This window comes from Lissotriton helveticus, chromosome 3_2 (assembly GCF_964261635.1).
Source record: "Lissotriton helveticus chromosome 3_2, aLisHel1.1, whole genome shotgun sequence".
NCBI classification, from domain to species: domain Eukaryota; kingdom Metazoa; phylum Chordata; class Amphibia; order Caudata; family Salamandridae; genus Lissotriton; species Lissotriton helveticus.
The window spans coordinates 293,554,000-293,572,685 of record NC_136062.1 but is presented as its reverse complement, the minus strand read 5'-3'; the positions used below and the strand labels follow the sequence as shown (position 1 = coordinate 293,572,685).

The 18,686-nt window shown below is 45.1% G+C and overlaps 1 protein-coding gene and 1 long non-coding RNA gene across 4 annotated transcripts in view; one reads left to right on the top strand and one right to left on the bottom strand.

Annotated features, from left to right (window-relative positions):
* The window catches only part of LOC144826670 (uncharacterized), a 418,667-nt gene that overhangs the window by 19,163 nt on the left and 380,818 nt on the right, over window positions 1-18,686 (top strand). The window contains exon 2 of the long non-coding RNA XR_013609873.1: window positions 12,513-12,583. This is a non-coding gene — a long non-coding RNA (uncharacterized LOC144826670). The remainder of the gene's footprint in view (window positions 1-12,512; window positions 12,584-18,686) is intronic.
* The window catches only part of CA12 (carbonic anhydrase 12), a 242,470-nt gene that overhangs the window by 42,342 nt on the left and 181,442 nt on the right, over window positions 1-18,686 (bottom strand). For all 3 annotated transcript variants that reach the window (XM_078685264.1, XM_078685263.1, XM_078685265.1), the window contains 3 exons: window positions 17,317-17,412; window positions 12,484-12,547; window positions 11,810-11,967 (listed from right to left, as the gene is read on the bottom strand). In XM_078685264.1, coding sequence (XP_078541390.1) covers window positions 11,810-11,967; window positions 12,484-12,547; window positions 17,317-17,412 — 318 coding nt within the window. The remainder of the gene's footprint in view (window positions 1-11,809; window positions 11,968-12,483; window positions 12,548-17,316; window positions 17,413-18,686) is intronic.

Here is an 18,686-nt window from a genome sequence, read left to right as displayed (position 1 = left end):
TTTCACCGAAGTAGGTAGCAATCCTGTCCTCCAGTTCAGTCCGAAATACCTGATCCTCTAACAGCTCGGGCCTCAATCTCCACATGGGGACACACGGCGCGCCCGGGAGCCATCTAAGGTCGGCCAGCAGAGGGTTGTGGTCGGAGATAGTCCTTGTTAAGTACTCGGATCTCACAGCCGCGGACATCACGTCCGCCGACCCCAACAGAGTGTCCAGTCCGACATGCAGCTCGTGCAGTCCAGAGAAATGAGAGTAGTCCCGGGTGTGTGGGTGTTGGGCGCGCCAGATGTCCGTCAGTCCCCATTTAGTCTGCCAGTCCAACCTACCCTTAGCCACTCGGTATGTAGGCGAAGTCACCAGGGGGGGATGAGATCTATCGAGATCCACATCCACCACCGAATTGAAGTCGTCCCCAATTAAGAACAGTCCCGACATATAGTGGGCCAGCGATCCCGAAAGTGTCGCAAAGAAGGCTAGTTGGTCCGCATTGGGCGCATAGACACTGCAAATGTTCAACTCCCTCCCCCCTAATTTACTCGCAATAGCGACAAACCTACCCTCTGGGTCAATTGTGTGTTTCGTCACCTGCAGTGGAACCCCGGCACGCACCCAAATCAGCGCTCCCCTAGCATAAGCCGAGTAAGTGGTGTAATACACCTGTCCCCTCCATCTACGCTGCAGGGCTAAACCCTCCGCTTTCGTGAGGTGCGTTTCCTGTAGCAGCGCAATGTGAACACCCCTGCGCCTCAGGTAAGCATGTACTTTGTGACGTCTGGTCATAGTGTGCAGCCCGCGTACATTCCAAGTGATACATTTCAGGTTGGAAAATTCAGCCATTATCCCACTGCGTTCCTGTGTGCCCCCCCGATTCCCATGAACAGGAGAAAATACAATAATCGCACTGCACCGATGGCGTCCCTCCCCTGTAACCACAACAGTGAAACCCCTCACCATGACTCCCCCCCTCTGCCCCAGAATAGGACCCAGAGATTGCCCCCCAGTTCCCATCCAAACCTTGTTCCAAAACCAGAAAACTAACCTGTCGGTAGCCACCGCAGGTATGCCTTAGGGGCAAAGGAAGGGGCCGAGCACCGACAGGAGGGCTCTCCCGCACTCAGGCCACCTAGTGGCGATCGAGCCGTAAAGTACTAATAGAGGCCCTGGGCTCAACCCCAACCCGCGTAACAATCAGTTGTTCAACAGTCTCAGCAGGGGTTGTGACATTCCATACCGCACAGTTCTCCTAGCGCCGCCAGGAACGACTCACCCAAGCTCACCCTCGGCCGTCAAGCAGTTCTTCCGCTGTATTTGGGGTGACTACAGGGAGGGTCACGCTATCAGCCTGAGAGTCCTCCGTGTCTGAGTGTTCTCCGCCACCTCCAGGCTCCGGTTCCTCGGTCATTGGTTCTCCCTGGGAACCCGAAATGCTGGACAACATCTCGAGCACTCCACGCCGTTCCGCCGTAGTCACCACATTGGAAGGGCGGCCAAAACCACCTCGACGGTTGCGGACCCTCTTAGATCTCCGTTGAAGTCCAACCACTGAAGTAGTCTGGAAAGAAGAAGCAGGTCCATCCTTGCCAGCCCTGTAAAGTTCCAGCCAGCTGCACGCCTCGTCAGGAGTGTCGAAGAATTTGGTCTTGCCATCAAGGATGATGCGCAGCCTCGCCGGGAAGAGCAATGAATATTGGAGACCTTCCTTGCGCAGTTCACGTTTAATCGCCAAGAAGGAGGTCCGCTGGCGCTGAGTCTTATAGGTGTAGTCCGGAAAAATATTCACCTTGCTGTTGTCCACCTGGTATGGCCCATTTTTCCTGGCGTTGTTGAGGAGCAGGTCCCTATCGCGAAAATGCAACAGTCTCGCCACCACTGGGCGCGGTGGTCGTCCCTGCTGAGGCGGTCTGGACGGAATTCTGTGCGCCCGCTCTAGAGTGTAAAAGGAGGAGAGCCCCCTGGCGCCACTTCCGTCTTGAGACAGTTTTCGAGGTAGGACACCATGTCGCCATCTTCAACTTTTTCTGGCTGGCCCGCCACGCGGATGTTGTTCCTTCTGTTGCGCCCCTCTGCCTCCTCTGCCCTCCTCTCCAGAGCATCTATTCTCGTCAGTGCATCTTTCATGACGACTGCGAATGTCTTTTGCGCCGGTTCCAGGGTTCCAACCGAGTCTTCTACTTCTTTGACCCTGTCCGAGAGCTTGCCATGGTCAGCCCTTAGTAAGCCCAAGCCCGTCACCACCTGGGCAATGTCCCGCTGGAGTGCCGACCTCGTGTCCGTTATGGTCGCAAAGATATTGTCCAATTGCCGCTGAAGACTCGGGTCAGTCGGCACCTCCGGGTCCATCTGGTCACCCTTGTCCGATAGTTCGGTGTCGGAGGTGGTCTGCGCGTTCTCCTTAGTGCCCCTCGGTTTACCCATGGCGGCCCCAAGCACCAACCACGAGAAGTCTGGTAGCACAAGGAATGGCTGCACCCAACACTCGGGTGGCTCTTCGCCGGTCCACGATCCCGGTCCAGCCTCGGCTCGCGTCCCCAGTCAGCGCCAACACCTCGGCCAGAAGCGACACAGCCGTTCCCCGGCTCAGGTCAAGCAATCCGCGGGCAGCCTAGTCGGATCTCGTCAATCAGGGCAAGGGGCTCATCGGCAATCGACCTCCCGTTACGCCAAGGCCGAGGCCCCCTCCATGGCCACGTGGCTCAGGGCTCTCTGTGTGCGTGGTCGTCTTCGCCCCGACCTGCCTTGCAAAAGTCAGGGCCTCGCCCCCGACGAGGAAATATACAGCCGTGGAGGGGAGACGGGCTCTTCACTGGACTCCCTTCGCCGCTAATTACCTTCTCCGTCACAAGCCGCCTCCTCCGCCATCTTAGAGCACAGGCCTTCTTCTCCGCCCTATCGGTTCACCCTCTCCTGGTGGCCAGCCCGGTGCTACCACGCATTCGCTCCCTCGCTCCTCAGGGCCGGTCCGGTCTGTAGGCTCCCAACGGGCACGGAGCAGCAGGCGGCAGGATCTCAGTCCCAGCGAGGGCGCAGGAGGGCTTCCCCAGCCCCGCAGTGCCCCGGGGGGACCCGCCGGCCGATCACCGCGCCTCGTTAGGAACAGGGGGCGGCAAGCAGGACCCCCCCGGATCCGCGACCCACGAGGGCCTCTGGGCGCTTTAAGACCTCCGGGCCAGGGCGGGCGCCATGATGAAGTCGGCGTCGCTCGCTTCCCGTCCGCTCGGGCAGGCTCCCGCTCTGTGCCTCACGCGACGTCGCAGCACTCCGGTCGTGAGTCACCTCGTAGAGCCCCTGCTCCGACCCACGGAGTAGGATCGGGGGAGCCCCTGGAGCCGTCAAGACAGGATGAATGCGGCTCAATCGCGGAGCCGAGCGCTCAGACGACCTCCGCCATCGGCGCCTTAGCCACGCCCCCGTCAGTGTGCCACTCCATCCCTATCTCCATCCAGCTTCCTGCCCAGTGCAGCATCCTTCCATCAAACTATACCCTTTACATTCATCCTCACACTCTTCATCCACCCATCCATGTATCCTCCCATCACTCTCCCAGTCCACCATAAACAATAATAACAAAAACATCAAAATTATTTTTAACCCCTTGCATGCGGTGTGCGTCGAACGGCCGGGAGCTGTCTGATGTGCGCACGCGTGGAATTTCGCTGCAGCGAAATTCTGGCCGCGCCCAATGGGTTAATATGCTCAAGATAAACAAAAACGTAGGTGCTTTATACCAAATTATAGGAGAGCAAAACAGCAAAGAATTAAAATACATGTGAAAACCATAATAAAACAACATGCAACAGGCGAAAGCTTTGCAAATGTTCGACAACGTTATCTGTTCTGTTGAATAATACCTTGCTGTTCCATCAGGGCTCATTAACACAGCAGTGCTTCTTAATGGACGGTTCTAATATAGGTTTCGGTCAATATTTATTTGGTAGAACAATAAGTGCCAGGGCTCAGGGTATTTTACAGGAAGCCACTGAATGTTTCACCACCTACCCTGCCAGAATGGCCAAATGCCAAAAATTCCTCAAATCTGACAATTTGAACTATTTCAAGTCACATAAGGTTGTCCTACATTCACTGGTATTGAATTGATAAACATGGTGCTTATGTTCTGTAGTTCAAAATAGGCAGACAGTGCCACCATGTGCTAGACTTTCATAAACAAGTGCCAGTTTTGAGAATTTGGTGCCGGTCCGAGCCCGGGAAAACACCGGCACAAATCAAGCACTAGTTTTGACAAGTGCAGAGAGAGTTGAAATTACATCACTACAGCTGTTAGATGCACAGCATGACACAAACCTGCAAAATAGAACTTTCCGCAATTCCGGACAAATGGTGTCCATTATGACATCAATAACGGACACTGTGCTCAAATTACGGATAGTCTGTGCAATTACGGACAGGTGGTCTCCTTAACAGTAAGGCCTGCAGGATTACAAGCCGCAAGTGCTGGCACAGGAGCCAAATAAACGGAGACTTTCTGAGCCACAAGAAAGGCAGGCACTCAGTGCACTGCCTGGATATGCTCCTCCCTCAGCTTCTTCTTAAGTGCGGACTGGGCTAGTTCTTCCTGGCTGGATCGGCTCTCGATATGAAGGACTAGTCTGCTTATTCAGTTATTCATCCCATCAAACTGGGGAGAGGGAAGGACAGCTTTGGAATTGCTGAAATGTATTCTGGGTAGCAATAAAATCCATGTAATTATTTTATTTTAGGTTGAACTAGTCGTCTGGATTGTATTTGTTTGGAGTCCATCATTTTATAGACCATGCAAATATTGCCAATATGTGTACATTAATGTATGGCCTTCAAGATCAGGAGGCTACAAGTAGTTGAGGAAGCATTTATTTATTAAGATTTGTGGCACACCATTACCACAAAGAGAATTATGGCGGAGACCATTTTAGAAATTTCAACAGAAATATTACTGAACATACAAAGTTACTACAATAGAACAATAACTGTGTGCAGATTGAGGACAGTAGAGATAGGTGTTAATTCATTTTCAGGTGCAGGTGGAAAGGGAGAGTTTTTCGTTTTTTTTCTAAGTCTGAAAAGTGTGGGCTTAGTTCTACCTCTAAGAGGCAGGGAGTTTAAAGAAGAGTTTGCCGTGCCTGAAGGAGAATTGATGTGCATGAGAGGTTTTGAAAAGAAAGACGTCCATCTGTAGGGCGTGGCAAATTCTGAGCAGGGGTGTAGCTCCAGGGGGCGTTATGGGTGTTACACCCCCCCTAAATAATGTATTCTGTAGTAAATTGTTGGGTACAAGTATTTTCAGTTGGGCAGTGTGAGGTGTCTGTCAGATTTTACCTGGGATTTTTACCTGCCCAGACTGACAAAACAACACACACACACACTCTCTCGTCATTGTATTGAAGGTCTTAAATAATGTTGATTAGTTTGGAAAAAAATGTAAGTGCCCCTAACAAACCGCCCTCCTCTCTCTCTTTCCACTGCCTCTTAAGCCCCTTCATGTGTAGCTTCTCATGTAATGTGTTTAAACAAGATGCCCCAGTGTGATTGTTTGGGAATCTCAAGTTTTCTCCCCTACCCCCGTCATACTGACAAAGCTAGGCCCCTGCTTCTAGGCTCCCTAAAACCACCCAAAATTGTGAGAAATGTGGTTATGTTTCTTCAGATGAGAGGCACCAGTGTCAAATGCTTGTTTGAATGAGAAGCCAGTGCAAATTGTGTTTAATGTGACTTGATTTTTCCACTTTGGTGACACGCCTGGTTGCAGAGTGTTGAGGGGAGCTTACAATGTATTAACTGTATAATTAATTAAAATCTTTACAGTAGAAACAAATCAGTATAAAAAAGCTAAAAACACTGGTTTCAAACCTCAGTGCTAAATAAAATTTGACAACCCTCCCTGAGTCCCACTTATTCTTTCCCTGGCATTTAGGGACATGTTCTTGGAGCCCCTGTTTGTGCCCTGCAGATGAACTGCTTTGCAGAGCTCTTGAACTGCCCTCTATAGCTCACAAGGTCTCTCTCTCTCTCTCTCTCTCTCTCTCTCTCGGGGCAATTCTGTCTTTAGAGACCATGCAAGTTAGGTACTGTCGGTGTATTTTTGGTGCATCGTTAAGAAAACCCATCAGCTTTTCTCCATATAGATTACCATTTTCTTCCCCAGGGTTTCGCTGCTTTGGTGGATGAGTTTTGCCAGTCTCGCTAGTACCATGGTGTTGGTGGTTGAAAAACACAGGGCTGATGTTTCGCTACACGACTTTATGCCTTTATTGAGACAGATAGGGCGCAGAAGTCGCCGATGTTCGTTATTAAAGTTAGGGCAGCAGCACAAGAGATGCAGCCAGGATTCCCTATTGTAGGGGCACAGTCTACCGGTTGTGGATTCCCCTCTTCGGGCCCATGCAGGGTTGAACTCCGCAATCCCTATCACGGCCAGCCTCATGAATAAGATTTTGCTTCGGACTTGTGTGGTGATGTGATGGACTCGCTTAGGTAACGTTGTGCTTTACCTGCTGTGTAGGAATTATTCAACGGATCTAAATGAGAGCTTCGGTGGTGAGATTTAGAGTCTTGTTTAAAGGAGAATCCGCGCACTTGTTTGTTGACTGCTTTCTTCCAGGCATTCAGGGGGATGTCCAGCCGCCTGATACTTTTTTCATCGATTTTCAATACTTTAATCGCGTTTCCTAGGCTAGAGTGCCAGACCGAGCCAGGCGTCTCCAAGATTGGTCTCAGATGATTTTTTAAGGAGTTGTCCGGTGCCCTTAATATCCTTAGGTATGCCTTTGTAATCTCCCCTGACACATCACATCTGGCCTTGCCAGACCTAACTCCAGTCTTAGCCTTGTTTTTCTGGCTGTCCTCGGTATCAGAAGCACTGCCTTGTGCGCCTTGGCTTGGGCTGTGTTGAAGAGGGCGTCCAATTTCCCGGGGAAGGCAAGGTGACCGTAATTAATTGCTGGAAGGAGTTTCGCTCTTAAGACTGTAAGAATTGGGCTGGCGGATGGGCTGATCAGATGCTGGCTTAGTTGTTTTAATAGATGTATAACCTTGCTGGCCTTGGAGCTCTGCTGTTTTAGGTGTACGTTTGCCTTAGCACGTTCTGTCAGCCAGACCCCTAGGTAGTTGTATGAGGCTGCCGAGTTGATTTGCACGTCTCCCAGTTGCTACAATGCATTCTTTTTCAGATGGTGGGACCCAAAAATGATGACCTTGGTTTTTCCTTGGTTGACGGTCAAGTTAATATTGATGATGAAGTTATTTAATGCATTTATGGCTCTTTGTAGGCCCACCTTCGTGTGGTCCATTATGACTGTCGTCAGCATACAGTAACACTGGCAGCCTCACACTTCCTAGTCTTGGGGCTACTAAACTGGCTCCTTTTAGGGCCTCCCCCAAATCCGCCGTGTATAGGTTGAAGAGGATGTGGGCCAGCACGCATCCTTGCTTCAGCCCATTCTCCGTGCTAATTTTGGGGCATACTGTGCTGGCACTAGTTTTAACCCGCACCCAGGTGTCCTCATATAATGATCTTATTGCCCTCAGGAGATGTGATGGAATGCCCCAGTTTTCTAACTTCCACCATAGTCTTTTTCTATCTACTTTGTCGAAAGCTGTGCTATAATCCATGAAGCAGCAGAAGAGTGGGGGATGATTCTTCAGGGTTGCCTGGGCTGAAAGATACCTTATCGCCAGGATATTGTCCATGTTTGATGCCTGTGGCCTAAAGCCATTAAAGAAATGGGGTATCACCCAAAATTGTCACAGGACCTGGGTATCAAATGGTAAAAATGAAAAATTGGTCCTAGACCTATACTTTGTATAGACAGACGCATTGGGTTTTTCCTTTCTTTATGTATCTTGCTAAGGATTAATTCCTATGAGAAAGATATTAATTGATTCATCTGTTTGAATACAAAGTGTGGCCTAAAGCCAGTCTGATGCAATGGTATTATGTTTCTCTCTTCAACCCACTTCTCCAGGTCTGTTAGTAGTAGACGGACGTATGCCTTAGCTTCCAAATCGAGCAGGGCAATGAGCCTATAATTAGATGGCTTTAGGCGGTCTCCTTTTTTGAAAATGGGGACCAATATGGAGCCCCTCAAGGACTTCGGAGTTAAGGCGGTCGAGTAGGTGTGTTGAGGGTTGCAGAGTTTAAAATTGCGCAGACCGAGGCAGGTATTCCACATTAGTCTTTCAAAAATTTGCATTTAGATGAGTTTAGCATACACACCAGTTTTAGATAGTTCAGGAGATGAAGTGGAATGATTACTCTAATAACATGTATACATTGGTAACTTTCAAGTTCTCTACATTCTTTCAGCCAGATATCAACTTTAATGCAAATCATTCAGATACTGCATAAGAATAACGCAGTTGCCTATCAGAACACTTTAGCTGTGGAATTTAAAGAGTAACTGCTCACATGAGGAACTGATAACTCCACACCTTCCCAGGGCACAAGTACTAAAAAAGAAGTGGGGGGGACTGACCAAGTTAGGCAGTATGCAAGTGATATGACCCGTGCCACCAAACCACATGACGTCACGATGCGTGAGATTCCACGTGGCATCACAGGAAGTGACCTCACTGGAAGTGACATCACAAGAAGTGACATTAGATGCTAAGATTTCACACATATGTTTATAAGGTGCATAATGGGTACATTTAAGTGCATTATGTTATGATATTTAACAAAAGAGATTTGGAGTCAGGGTTGTGACAAAAAAGTGGCGCAATCCTGATGCCAAATCTGGGCCTCAACGAATAGTTTTTTAAAAAACCCTGCCACAAAGAAATTGGCAACAAGGAAAGGCATGGTAGTAAATCTGTTCTGCTTAACTGGTTGCAAAGTCTGCATTTTAAAATATTTTATGGGGTTAAGGCATCTGCTGCAGAGGTCCCAGTAAATCTCAGGGAATAATAATAATGGTGAGACAACTTTGGATCTTAACGCTTTTGTTGGCGAGATCTGTGTTTTATGTAGTCCTACATCTGTATCAAAGTAGTGAAGATTACGTTGTCTCCTCCAAAACACTATCACTCACTGTTCGTTTGGGGATTGTTGAAGCTCTATTTTGTTGCTACCTTCTTCTGGTTTGTTAATCATGATTTCGCAACACACATGGTGTGCATCCTATACAATGTTGTGAGGAATAACTGTACTTTTGACTTCTCTAAAGCGGTACCTGGTCAGAACCAAATGCTTTGAGTGACAGGCGATAATTATGTGGAGATCGGTATACGTCAATTGGCTGCTATAGATTCTCCTGCCATCTGTAGAGCTGTGTGGTGCGCATGCGGGTTCTCATGGCCTGTTTGACGTGTTCTTTTACTTAGGTCATTGGTATGGGTTAGCAATAATGTGTCGTTGATCGGAATATCACTTTACCAGCTGTGTAACTATGTTGTTTTGTGTATTGTTGGAGTATGTCGTTTTCCATAAATTGGCGTGGAGCAGGAGCGGCAGGAGGTTCTGGTAAAATAAAAATAACGTGAATACATTTTTACAAACCCATCCCCCTCTGCTCTCTCTAGCCAAGCAATTTAAAAGAGTTTACCCTCTTGAAGTGGACCACTGAAAAAGTACTACAGCAGGCTCGCGCGGACACAAGTACTCCTGGAACTGCAAAATGATTATTTACATAAATTATCATAACGCACATTAGTGAACAGATTCATCACTGCACACAAGTCACACATTCAAACTATGAGGGCTAAGCATTCACTGCATGATTATGCGCTTGACCTCATGACTACAGGCTTGAATCCTGAGGAGTCAACATAGACGATAAAGAAGTACCTTTGAGTTAGGTAAAAATAAATTTGATGTCACTCAATTTACCGACCTCAGAATGATGACAGACTGAGTTTTCTCTGTCAAGAGTCAAAGTCCAGGCAGGTTAAGAGACAATATTGGTTGTGGTGCATGAAATACATATTTACCTCCCCTTTACGACCAAAGCTTGAGAGCACTGTTGGAATGTTTGAACATTTTTCATACCCTAATGCGGTCAGTGGTAATTTTTCAGGGTAGAAGGTCCCTATAGCCTACACACCCCAGAGTTACCTGTCGTAAGTGGTTTTGGGGTTATCAGTCAGTGTAATGAGTTAAAAGTAGTTGTTTGCACTTTGGTCTCAAGCTGTGATCTATCATGAAGAAAGTATGCACATGTTGCCCCTGCCGTATTCGAACAACTCGAAATGGAGACTCTCCTTTTGATATCTTGCCCCATATTTTTGGAATAAGTTACCTGTTCATATTCGTATGCAATACTTTTTCAACTTTCAAATAGCGAATTAAAACTTGGCTTTTTAATCTTCTTTCTGTGAGATATTGTTTTTTGTTTACATGGCTTTAACGCCGGCATACTCCGTTTGGGGAGAGCCATTTCACCGGTAGATCAGGTGTCTTTAACATAGCATACCAACACCTAATGAAGCTAGGGAAATATAAAAAAAAATTGAAAATACTGCTAATTCTCAGCCTACTTCCACTTCTATTACTCCTTCAGCTTCGCTTTGTGCCAGTCTGTCAAATTGTATTCACGGAAATCATTATCTCACATACTCTTCAAACTATTTAATTCTCCAGCATTACCGTCTACCTAAATCTACTGCAGCCAATAGTATGACAGCACCTAAAGATAAGCCACTCTCTTTTCTCTCATTTCTAATAAGCTGGAACAAAATTCCCTTTGGCTCACCAACCAAAATATCTACATTTTATTAGGTAGCCTTTGCCCTGGTATTTGAGGAGCAGTGCAATCTATTGCTGATCACTGTATGAGATACCACTCTATGGAAAAAGAAAACCTCATTGTGCTTCTTCTAAAAAGACCTACAAATGACCCCCCACCTTCTTGGCCAACTTCAGGCCCATCTCTCTGTTATCCCTAACAGTAGGGACAAAGGTCTACCCAGCTGCTATCCTCCTATTTCGTCGTTAGACAGTACTGTCAAAATCTTCAGTAGGGTAATACTCTTATGACTGTAGCAATGGGCACTTAAGAACAGGGTACTGTCTGATGTGCAGTTTGGGATTCACCCTGGGTTGGGCACTGTAGATCTGGGCATTGACAGAAATTGACACCAACGTACAAGTCAATAACGATTTGCACAAGAGGATCAGGTAAATTCAGTTCCGTCTGTTTGCATCCACCAGCTAAAACCCCTGAATAATAACCTCCCTGTTATACCTTGACACCTGTGATCCCTTCTCCTGGGAGCAAAAATACAGCGCTGATTGAGGTTTCTTGAGATCGTTACAAAAACAGCTTCTTCAGAACATAGTAGTCTGGCGTTCTTTAACCTTCAAAGTTTTGTTCATGGATCCGGTCATCTCCAAATGCACCTGCTGCCTGTGTGCAGAGAATCTATTTAATAGTGACATCTTGACCATTTCGCTTTCTGTGGGCTTGGGCCCAGTTGTATACGGTCCAGGCTTGGAAGGTGTTCCCCCCCAGCATCACCCTATCTTTCACCTTCGGTCGGATACTCGATTAAAGGTTCCTATCTTTAAATGCGCCAGGATTGTAGGTAGGGCCTTCTCAGTTTTGAACCAGCAACTCTGCAGACATCTACCTCTCGCTCTTTTGTCATATTATTAACCATAAAGGTTTACATAAAGCTCCTAAAACTCCTCTGTCATTGATTTGGCTCTGTTTGCTTCCGTCACACAACAGTTCTAGCACCAAGATGCCTGCTAGTGAAAGAGTGCCTTACAGTGTACTCATCAAAGCAGCTCACTGTCCGAATGAGGCTAATACACTTGCCATTGAAAATGGGACCACCTCGGGCTTAAGTGAACTGTGTCCATTCACTCAGACTCACCTGTGTAGTGGCAAGATGGACAGGATTTCTGAAAACGGTCCATAGAACGCTTGGATAACAGGGTGGAGTAGTCAGAGAACCCTCATAGCGATAGTACTCGTCCAGTCTTTCGGGGAGGAGATCCCGCACATTGAAGCCTGAAATCGGAACCTTCTGGTCTAGAAGAAATAGAAGCTACTTTTAGGCACAGTACTTATTAGAATACATAAACCTGTTTCATGTTCATCTTAACAACTGAATAAATTAAGATACTCTAGACTCCTCGGTACATACCATACCCGTCAGGTTTTAAATGTGTAGTATAATAGGCTGCCACTATTTTCAGCAGCATGCATGCTCTTTTATGAACAACTTTAAATATATAAATACAATTTGAGAGGTGTAATTTCCACTCTCTTGTTGATATTTTTCTTAATTGTAAGATTTTAAAATAGAGCTGAATTTCAATAAGTTGATTATGGTTTCACTGTGATAAATATTGGTCTCCAGAGCCCAAAAGCAGTTTGTACTGTAAGGGTTGCATCCTACAGTCGCAAGAGCTCACCCTTCTTATCTTCTATTTAAGAATATTTCAATTTTAAGACAATTAAAATACGATTCTTTTGTTAAGACAAGAAAGTGTAAAAAGAAATCCCTTTTAAGTTACTAGCAATCAACCATGGATTTGTACTTACCTTTGTATCTCACATTGGCAAATTTACAGAAAATGTTTTCGAAAGATGGATGGAAAGATCCCAGCTGTATAGAAAAAAAGAAGTGACACAGGATGCAATTGTAAGTATGTTCAACTTTGTATCTTTTTAGAAACGCATCAATGTATTCCTCTTACAAAAATAGGTCATCTGAACAAAATTGTTCCCTGTTACAACAAGGCATTGAATCTATCCATATTATTCCACTATAAGAGCTTAGATTATTAGATGTTCTACGTGAACCAAAATCAATCTAGATTCGAACCAGGTGATTATGTAGAAACGTATCAAACCTCAGGAAACGAATGCATCAAATGACAGCGCTTGTTAAGAGTAATATCCAGAGCCTTGTAAAGATTGCATTGACTATATTCAGAGACTAGTGCAATGAGATTGTAAAACAGCAAACAGGTGTGCGATCAGGGTAAAACTCTGCCAACCCAGAGTCACTGGCAAGACATGGAGGACAACTAGTATCATCAACTCTGGAAACCCCCGGATTCAGAAGAGGGCGATTACACAGATGATCCATGAAATGGTTTTTAATGAATGGGCTACCACCAAAATCAATAAACATTACATTATTGGGAGCACATGGCAGAGATGTACAGTAGCATTTGATTAACAAATCCTAACACTTGAGCTATTTATGGCATGACAATTCCATGCATAGAATAGGGATAATTTATTGACCACTCTGTTGCTTATGAAGAAAATTACACTTCATAGTTAGGCCTTTAAATTAACATCTAAAGGTCTAGATCCAGCCATTCCTCGTAATTTTAATTCTTAAGATTCCTCAGTCAGGAAGTGGGCGGGCTGCTTGAAAAGTGCTTCACTACAGAAAGAGGTGTGAACATCCTCCATAAACAGAATAAACCTCAGCACGTATCACTTTCAACCAGTGCTAGTATTACCTTTAAGCAAGAAACTGAAGCTCAGTGGCTGCTGGTGCTTCTCTAAAAGTCAATATTTTAGGGCAGAAGGGATGCCACAGGGATGAGAGAGCTTACAAGTATATGGAGTGTGAGAAAAGCGATAGGTACTTGCTTGTAAACCTAATTGTCCTGCAAGGATATCTTCATTGAAGTCGAACACTCACAAAGTCAGGAAAGTGTGAGGGATCCCGGAACACTTTTTAAATATATAAAACTGTCCATATTTAAATACAATACATACAAATAAACATTGTAGTTTATACAAACTTACATTTGCAGAATTTAGTTGTTTTTTCCCCCAATTAGAGCTACAAAAATACTCCTAAGCCAAAAAAGACCACCAGTGCAAATGACTTGGTTGTGTACTAAAGCACCTTACACTGGTTCCCGACCAATAAAGCAGTAATAAGAACTCATCCCTCGTTTCTCACAAACGTAGTTTCAGATGGTTACTTTCTTGTCTGCAGTTTTGAAACATCCTACTTCCCTGCAAAAAGATTCTTGCATTCCCTAGATGTCTGGCCGGCCTTCAGATTTCACCTAGAGAAAACAAAAGCAACTAGGAAAACATCTGGCAGTATAGAAGTAGGCACCTCGGTAAGAATGGTACTAAGTTTTAAAATCACATGATGGATTGTGTTACAACCTTATGATAACAAAAAGAAAAGAAATCTGTACCTGGTATAACCAAGGCACTCTTTATGAGATGTAAAGCTGTCGCAGCTGCTTTGTTGAGAAATGTGTTTCAGCAAACAAATGATGGACGGAATGCTGACAATGCAAACATTCTCCCCCAGTCAAAAGATCTGGCTTAAATCCATTGTTCTTTTGCCCACTATGCCACTCCATTTTGGACCCAGCCATATGCAAATCAGTCTTGACCCTGTGCCTCATGGGAACAGGGAGGACTGGACTGTTCCCATGTGAGGTTAGAAATATAAGGGTTGAGGTGGGCACACGTAGAAAACGATAAAGTGGAAACGGCAATAGCGTCTCTTCGGTTGGTGATATTTACAAACATGTCAATAATACCCAAATGACTAGACACTACCAATTTGGGGTAGAGCCCTCTAAAGAGCACCATGGGGATGGCTCCCCACCCACAATAAGAATGAGGGGGTTCTGTCAATTTGAAGCATGAAAGAGTACAGCGTTGGTAATTGCAAGCATTTTCAGCAACCTTTTACTGAAGTGCGAGTTATGAATACAGACTACTGGATCAGCCAACGAGAGTTCACAATCCATAGAAGCTTGTCTCGTATCTTCAGTTGTTCAGCTTTGCATGCTCCCACTCTGCCAGATACCACAGTGACTGGCAGGGTCTTCTGCCCCTCAGCCGATGCTAAAGAAGTGGCTATGGAGGGTCAGCCATTGATGCCCAAAAGATGGAAACAATCAAGAATGTAGGAGGGAGGACACAAAAAACTTGATCCCCACCAAAATACTCAGAAATATTATAGATATAGTAAATTTACAGAGGGAAGAGATCAATGCTTCAGGAAAAGTTGCAGAAACTGTACTGCTAGGAGTCAAACTTTAAGTGCTAACATTTATGAATCAAAGGAATGCTTAGCAGTGAAACACACGTGACGCTCAGACTGACACTCTCCACAAAGAAACCAAAGTCAAATGAGCCAGAGAATGTAATATCAGGCTCAAAGGATCAGAAGGACAATGAAGAAGTACAATCTACACTACTAACTTTGAAGATAATCCTAGTTTTTGGCACCTTATCAACTGCAGAGATCGCGAATCAACAAGAGGGATTTTACTAAGAACTGCAAGGTTTGGAAACATCGGATTGCCACAGCAAAGAAGGGAACTGCAAGGGTTGGAAACATCTGATTGCCACAGCAAAGAAGAGAACTGCAAGAGTTGGAAACATCTGATTGCCACAGCAAAGAAGGGAACTGCAAGAGTTGGAAACATCCGATTGCCACAGCAAAGAAGGGAACTGCAAGGGTTGGAAACATCGGATTGCCACAGCAAAGAAGGGACCTGCAAGAGTTGGAAACATCCGATTGCCACAGCAAAGAAGGGAACTGCAAGAGTTGGAAACATCTGATTGCCACAGCAAAGAAGGGAACTGCAAGAGTTAGAAACATCCGATTGCCACAGCAAAGAAGGGAACTGCAAGGGTTGGAAACATCGGATTGCCACAGCAAAGAAGGGACCTGCAAGAGTTGGAAACATCCGATTGCCACAGCAAAGAAGGGAACTGCAAGAGTTGGAAACATCTGATTGCCACAGCAAAGAAGGGAACTGTAAGAGTTAGAAACATCTGATTGTCACAGCAAAGAAGGGAACTGCAAGAGTTGGAAACATCTGATTGCCACAGCAAAGAAGGGCATTGCAAGAGTTGGACACATCTGATTTCCACAGAAAAGAAGGGAACTGCAAGAGTTGGAAACATCGGATTGCCACAGCAAACCAGGGTTTTGTTTGAGGCATTTGAAAGGCTTGTTATGCAGGAGGTAATGGACATAAATTTTCTACTCCCATTCTCAGGAATGCTCTTAAAGGCCAAATTACCGGTTTATAATCCAGCAGATTTGATCGCGTGGTTAGGGGTTTGAGCAATTTTTGCTGTTACACTGTCAGACCAGGCGCTGCTTCTCATGGGAATTTATTATCATTAACTACAATCTTGTAGAAATCAAATGTTACTCAGAATCCTAAACCATTACATCCAAGCTTTCTTAACAATTCTCTGAACCGCATGAAACTTTTCTAATAAGGCCTGCCTCAGTCAGTCAGCCAGCCAACTACTGTTTTTAGTAAACATTGAGGTTAGTTTCTAAAGTAGCAAAATTCATGTTTGAGCTGGGAAGCTGCCAGAAAGAACTCCACCCCTGCTTCTTGCAAAATCACATCCACCACCAGCAGCGATTTGCAACATAGGCACTGGAAGCTGGGCTGCGGGGAGGTACCCCCAAAATAACTATCCTGGAGTTCAGGAGGTGAATGAGCTATAAAGAGGCATTTAAATTTTGATTTAGTTTTCTCATATTTGTTGTACATTTAAAGACTTAGGTCAAATCTCAGGTAATGTCTTCTGACAAATTGATGCTTATTCTTTTGACATGGAGACCGGTGTTTACTTTTGTAATGTGAACATGTGATTTAAATACTCGAAATTGAACTGTGTAAATATATCATAGAAAGCACAAATGAGGCACGCTGTTTTTTTCATAATTCTAGAGTTTTGTGGGACGATAGATTTTAATAGAATCCATCACATCTGGACATGTCACTGTGATGCGTAAATTATAAATTGTTGCTGAACCCCGCTTTACACGTAGTGTTTGTGCGACATATAGGTTTATAACTAAAACAGCTTGTCAAATGCAAATTTAGGAGTCATTTTAAGGGGACATTTCAATGTAAAATATGCGGTCTGTAAAAGACAGTGGCTACCAGACGATGCTTTGGTCATATTCTAGTGAAAATGTGCTCCAAAATGACTCACCGGCTATATACAACACCCATAACACTCTCTTGCCAAATGGGGGCAGCTCACTTGTTCTTTGTGTGACGATAGTTTAATTCGCTTTCTCTAAGACTTCAGTGATGCAACAGTGATAGCATCATCTCTGTTCTGAAAATTGTACTAGTACCGTTGGCCACCATCTCAAGATAGATGAGGGCTGCCTCTACAGTGGCCCCAAAGAGAACTGAGAAAAAGAACTGCCTGTACAGCTAGCTTGATACTACACTAAGAAAACCATCCATAAGATCCCAAAAATATGAAGCCAGTCCGAGAAAGAGATACAAATTCCAAGCAGCAAAGATTTCAGTTATTGCATTTCACAGTGTAGTTTGTGAGCAAATTGGTCTAATATTTGAGAAAAAAAACATATGAAAGTCTATAACTTACTTCAATTAGAATTCCCAGAACAGCAAGCCCATCCGCTTTATCCATTGCAGTAGCTACATTAGGGTACTTATCTGAGTTGTAATGTACAATATGCAGCTGCAGAGAGAAAAGGCAGTATTTTCACTGTTGTGAAGTAAAGCATTCGTTGTTTGCATATTAAAATAAATGCATTCAAATTCACAGCCCTATATAAGATCCTCTTTCAAAACCCTGTGTGGCATGAAATAGGAAGCATATCTGGCTATTATGAGTCGGTGCAAACCAGCCATCTTCCTGCACTGGCTGGTGTATCTGGAACAGGACTATTGCACCAGGGACCTCAGCACAGCTGCGGACCAGCTCCTGGCATTCGTGGGAGAAGATGAACCTTCTCCACACCCTTTTCCACGTGGAACATTGTTTTTATTTTGTGCTTCCTTCTAGTCAGATCTTTCTCTATTATCTTTTTCTTCATATTTCCGGTCTTGTGAACAGGTGGTCAGAACAGCGCCAGCATTTCAAAAGATATTCTTCAACTTAAGACCTCACTACTGCTTCAGATACCTGCCACCTCCATGGACTCGCCATCCCCCATTTTTGGACCAGTGAACCAGGACTCTTCAGCTTGTTATCACATGCAAATACACATTATACCCCCAAAGCGTAATGAGAGATTCAACACGGATTTCTGCTCTGCATCGAACAGCACAGAACACTTTCTTCCACACTGGGAGAGTTGTTCTTAATTGACTCTTTTCCTCGCAACCCCCACATCATTAGGACTCAATGCATTTATTTGGCACTGATCCTTTTGTGGACACTTCAGTCTCTTTATCTCTGCACAGTCCTACTTTACCTGCTCCTCCTTGTGTGCTTACTACAAAATCAACTATACAACAATCTAGAAGTGAATCCCTTCAACAAAACATCTTTCAAACACACAAACCAGCAAAATTACAGTTTTTATTGCCCGTCAATGCTCACCACACAATAATTACTTGAAACTACAAAACCCCACCCTAAAAAGCGGTTGTCACAATTTAAGGTCTGTCACTGGTTGCATGTCAATATTCGTAGCAGACATGCCCATCCTTGAAGGCGAAGGGTTCTGGTCCCCACACTTTTTTGCAAACATGAATAGTGTCTGTCAGGTGGACAGCCAGATACTCTTCATGTTCAGGTCAGTCAGCCAGGTGCTGTACATGAGCTAAATGCACAAGCGTCTGGTTGCCCGAGCTGAAGTTTGCAGGCATGAGCATTTCATAGTCCTGTGGACGTGACCTCAGCCTGGCAAAGTTCTTGGAGGTCCGTCCCTCATGGCAAGGGGCGCTTTGGTTTTAAGCCCTGAAGTGTCCAGGCTGACTGTCCATCAGTAATGCCTTGACAAAAAG